This window comes from Medicago truncatula, chromosome 3 (genome assembly GCF_003473485.1).
Source record: "Medicago truncatula cultivar Jemalong A17 chromosome 3, MtrunA17r5.0-ANR, whole genome shotgun sequence".
Classification (NCBI taxonomy): Eukaryota; Viridiplantae; Streptophyta; class Magnoliopsida; order Fabales; family Fabaceae; genus Medicago; species Medicago truncatula.
In genome coordinates, this window is record NC_053044.1 from 8,741,233 (window position 1) to 8,746,816 (window position 5,584).

Consider the following 5,584-nt stretch of genomic DNA (forward strand, 5'->3'; position numbering starts at 1 on the left):
AAAAGTAAATTGTCTCTTGTAAATAGGACCGGAGGTAGTATTATCTAAAAAACTGTTCTTTCAAAAAATAAAATAAAAATTTCTCTATATTTTTTTCACACCCACAAATATCCTCCTTCCCCTCCCCTCCAAACTCCCAAACAAAGAAGAAGGAGGAGCAGCACTAAACAGTGTAAAAGTGGTAGATAAGAGTGAAATGTCAATAAAGCTACCAAAAATGCGAAATAAGTCGTCAATTTTGATTACGTGTTACAATTTAAGAGGGGTGAGAATGTGTTATTGCAGTGGCCATAACAGCAACTGTAATCACAATTCGAAACCAGTACAATATGCTTACCTAGCAAGTGACAAGAACAAATGAATGGTGACAGAATGAGCATCTTCAAATTCTAAAAATTACATGTACGACTGAACTATGAAATCAAACAGAAGTTAGTTTTTCTCTGTTATCAAAGAATGATCCTAAATATCTTATGGCTAAAATTTTCACCTAATGACCAAGTAGACCAATCCAGGTTAACTATGGCCTCAAATGAAACCATTGTAGAGTACTATTTTGTTCCTCAGTTAAAAAATGAGCAAAATTTGTGCATGACTGTTTGTTCCAAAATACTTCTGCGCAAACCCATCAAGTTCAATACAAACCGCAACCCAAGTGCAGACAATCTTCATTTTCTCAAACATACGAAAATACACTCAAGTTACATGACCTTGAACCCTTTTGTATGCAAAGGTAATCCTTCATCTTCACAGTAATAATGTTTCACAAAAATTCATCATGTTTGCATTAAAGATGATTCTTGTTTCGTAGGCATTGGCCAAAATGGTGATAACTCGACAACTTTTCCTATTATTAGCAGAGTTGGTGACTCCAATCCAGTAGATGCAATTTTCTCAGGAAGGTCCTTAAGTTCTGCAAACACCTGCATGATTGCAGATAATAATCAGTCATTGAGATGAATTCTTGCTTATCATTCAACTGTCAACAACGACCATTCTGTTAGGATCCTTTCTTTGAGTAAGAAAGAAATGCCGGAACAGAACAGTATTTAGTAATCATAAGAATGAAGTTTGCAAAAGATTAACCGTTCGTAACTATTCAGATGTATCCTCTCCTCTATCAATTGAGGCATATTTTGCTAAGAATAACCAAATTATAACAAAAATAGTATACTACTATTAACATGTCTATCAACCACGTTAAAAACTAACAAAAGAACTAACTAATTTCTCTAACAACTCTTAACCACTCTAATTTCCTTAAGTCTATATCCTAACATATTCTGAGGTATAAAATCAAAAATTTGCCTCAGCTGTCATGTTAAGTTTATTGAAAGAATTAATTTGTCAAGATTAATGACAATAAAGGCAACAAAACTAAATGTTTGGATAACCTTCTTTTCCCTCATGAACATGTGGTGTAATAGGAAATTGCAGGTCCTGTGAAGAGTTGTTTTATGTTTCTCTCTTCAAATATTACGTTTTCATATTTTTAAAGGAAAAGAAATAAAAACCAACAAAAATAAGCGTGAAGATGTCATGAATATTGTTGTGTGGTCAGAGGCCCAAATGAATGAATTTCTATCTAGAGAAAGGTAAATGTTTGTTGTCTACATATAACTTACGCGAATGAATTTCTATGAGTAAAAAAAATAACTTTGAAAGAATTTATCAGATTGATAGCTGATTTTCATATTTCTCAGAATATAGGCTCACAAGATCTTAGGTATTGCAAAAAAGAGTAGAAGTAAAATTGAATATCAATAGTTCAAGCTACTCCAATCTTTTAGGATATCATATTAATTATTCATAAATATTTCATACGTGAAATAAAAATGGCCATTTCCATCATAAACCAACTGGATATGTTAGTAACTCTATATTTAATAGAAAGGAAACAATTATGTTGTGAAAAGGGAGGTGTGGTCAATCTCACCGTGCGCTGCTGAAGTGTGGTCCCTCGTTCAATGGCTACAGCTGGTGTCTGAGGCGACAAACCATGATGCATTAATTTTTGTGAAAGGGAAGGGAAAGTTGACAAGCCCATGTAAACAACCAAGGTAGAATCAGGATCTGCAGCATTTTCTGATACAAATAGAGGATCGGTTCCTCCTTTCCTCGAATGCCCCGTGAGGAATCTCACACTATTTGCAATACCGCGGTGAGTTAAAGGAATCCCTAGCTCTGCTGCTATTCCAGAGGCTGCTGTTATACCTGTAACCAATGAGAACTAATTAATTTATAATCAACCACCATCATTTCAATTTCATCGTTTCTTTAAGACAACATTGCATCCATAGATGTCTCTCCCAAACGTAAACCAAATGATGATTAAAACAAAAACGATGACATATACAGGCGCAATGTTTCAAGATTTCATTATGCATTCGTTTCAACGACTTTAGTATTACACTGTATGGATGACATGCTAACTTGACACGTCCCATTTCATTTTAATTTATGGACATGTATATACTTTTTGAGTTTAATTTTGATACACTTTCAATGTAAGAAGTTTTACAAAGTCAACAAATCACAACCAATCATATGTATGAACAGTTATGATCGATGTCAAAAATAAATTCAAACAAACATACACACACACACACAATCACAACGATGGAGCAATAGTACCAATTGACATTGACGATGATTTAAACATATTACCAGTTTCAACATGATATAGATAAAGACATCAATCAGCAGCATACCTGGAATAACTTTGACATGGATACCTTGCTGTTGCAAAAAGTCCATTTCCTCACCACCCCTTCCAAAGACCTACAAATACCAAACAATAAGACAAGTTTGATCATACAAACCATAACAATCAAATGCATTACTTCCTTCACCAATAATATCCTACACCAGAAAAAAATCTCAAAATGAAAACTCACCAATGGATCACCCCCTTTAAGTCTCACAACAGTAGCCCCAGCTTCTGCAAAACTCAAAAGAAGCTCGTGTATTTCTTCCTGCAACAAGTTCAAAATCAAACAAAAACAAAAATTAATTTCATCAGTTTCAAGTAGCCAAAACAACTCTATCCCAGCAAAATAAAAATCACATCTGAATCCTAAAATATAAAAGAAAGTTAAAAAAGCAACAAAAACCTAAAAAGGGACGAACGAATTGACATCTATACAGCACTAACACGTTATATTGAAGGCATGTCTCGGGATCTGACACATATCGACAGGACACTGACACATGGAACAAAATACAATCACTTCTATTTTTCAAACCATTATCAGTATTTACATGTCGGTGTATTTACATGTCAGTGTCAGTATCTTGTTTGTATGGTGTTTGATGATGTATGTGTACTTCATAGATTGACATCTAAGCATAACATTTTTGGCTTAAGCAAACAAATAATTAAAACAACCCCACTTGGGAAAACACAAAACAGACTGTAACTTTATATACCTGAGTTCTAATATGATCCCCTAAGAAGGGATATACTAATTGACTTCTATGTAAGAACCGACACGTCAGATTGAAGGTGCGTCTGAGTGTCTTGTCTGACACATGTTGATACTCACAAGACATATTGACAAGACACCCACACATGTAACTACATACAATTAGTTTCTCTTTTCTAAAACTATTACTGTTGTCTACATGTCAGTGTCAATATCGTCATCATGTCTGGTGGTCTACTTCATAAATTGACATCTAAGAAGGGATACAATAATTGACCCCAACACTTCAAAATCAAATATGTGACCAAGTGTATGCACTAACACGACACCGACACATGTAATTACATCCAGTCAATTCAATTTTTTAAAATTAGTGTCACTGTCTACGTGTCAGAGTCATCAGAGTCAGTATCATGTCTAGTCTCCATAATAGACTAATACATAATTAACATGTCATAAAAAGGGCAAAATAGGGCAACCCAGTGCACTTAAAGCTCCCGCATACGCAGGGTCCGGGAAGGAGTCCCACCATTATTGGTGTATTGTACGCAACCTTACCCTGTTTTTTACACAAGAGGCTGTTTCCAGGACTTGAACCCGTGACCTTTCAGTCACATGACAACAACTTTACCAGTTGCGCCAAGGTTACCCCTCATAATTAACATGTCATCATGAAGTTTTTTTTTTTTGCCTTAAACAAATAACCAACACAAAAATTAAAACAATCCCACTTAGAAAACACAAAAAAGACAGTAACTTTCCATACCTGAGTTCTACTATGATATCCAGCAGTTTTCCCAACATACAAAAGTTTAGCATGATCACCAACCAAATCCAAAACATCATTACTAACCAACCTATCATACAACAACAAATCAGCACTCTTAATAACTCTAACAGCCTTAACAGTCAACAACTCAGGATCACCAGGTCCTGTTCCAACCAAAAACACATCACCCTTCACACACTCCCCTTCACTACACTTCCCTTCACTTTCCCTCTTTTCTTTCAATACCTTAACAAGCTTTTTCAGCTCTGGAAGCTGTAAAGCTATATCATCCTCTCTTATTGAACCTCTTAAATCATCACAAGGGATGTGGTTACATGAGGTTGTTTTCTGATAAACCCATTGGTCTCTTTGGTATCTTTGTAAAGAGTGTTTCTCAGTGAAAGGTGAGGTTGATGAGGTTGTGCAGGAGATTGAGGAAATGGGGTGGTTTTTGTTGATTGGAAAATGGTGAATTGGAGTGAAAGATGGGATTTTGTGAAGAAGAGCCATGTGGGTTTGTTTTGGTTTGTGAAGAAAATGAAAGAGGAAATTATTGGTTTTAAATTAAGGTTGTTGTGTTGTGTTTGAATTGGACTTTGGAAAGATTAAGGAGACAAGACAGTGTTTGAGTTGTTCTTGTTCGCCTTTGGGTTTTGGGAGGGACATGCTTCACTTGATGGCTAATGCTTTTTCTCCTCTTTTTTTTTTTTTAATTGAATGTTTTGTTTTGTGTGATATATAATTATTTAAATTTATGTTGCATTATTATTTTATTTATTTTTATAAAGTATTATTAATTTAATTTTTATAGATCAGTAAAACTTTATTCCCGTAAGTTTAGCTCATTTTATAGGGATAATGGATAATTTATACGGAAGTCGAGTTTTGAAATTAAGACATTTCGCTTATTCACTTTTGAAAATGTTAAATTTTTAGTCATTAGGTTTACTTGATAAAAAGAAAAATAGTAAAACTTTAAAAATAAAATGCATTGTTCATCATAATTTTTTTTGTATTTATATAGATTGTTAAAATAAAATGCATATTGCACTAGTTATATATTATATTCAAATGCTTAAATTATATTAATTTAAGTTAGGCTTAAATGTATTTTGACCTCCTTATTTAACTTTTATAAAAAAAATTCAAACTAGTCCACCGAAATTAGTATCGGAGATAATCAAATTTAAGATCTTGAAGGAGCACATTCCAACGTTCTAAGCCAACATCATCAAGTCAACTCAAATGGTTTTTATTTACGTTAAATAAATTTTAGTCTCCCCAATTCTTTTTTCTTAAGAAGTTATAATTGACACCGAGGAGAATCGAATGTGACACCTTCTCAAAACACACTCCCCAATTCTAAAACCAGTTTTTTTATCCTCATATT

General features: G+C 33.9%; 1 protein-coding gene across 1 annotated transcript; it reads right to left on the bottom strand.

The window, feature by feature from the left end:
* Positions 1–218: 218 nt before the first annotated feature.
* Positions 219–4,895, bottom strand: LOC11424663 (S-adenosyl-L-methionine-dependent uroporphyrinogen III methyltransferase, chloroplastic). Its single transcript, XM_024779826.2, has 5 exons — positions 4,192–4,895; positions 2,898–2,975; positions 2,712–2,781; positions 1,937–2,214; positions 219–923 (listed from the first exon to the last, which is right to left on the bottom strand). The coding sequence occupies exons 1-5, from the start codon at positions 4,702–4,704 to the stop codon at positions 777–779; spliced, it is 1,086 nt and encodes a 361-aa protein (XP_024635594.2). The 5' UTR covers positions 4,705–4,895; the 3' UTR covers positions 219–776.
* Between the last annotated feature and the right edge of the window lie 689 nt (positions 4,896–5,584).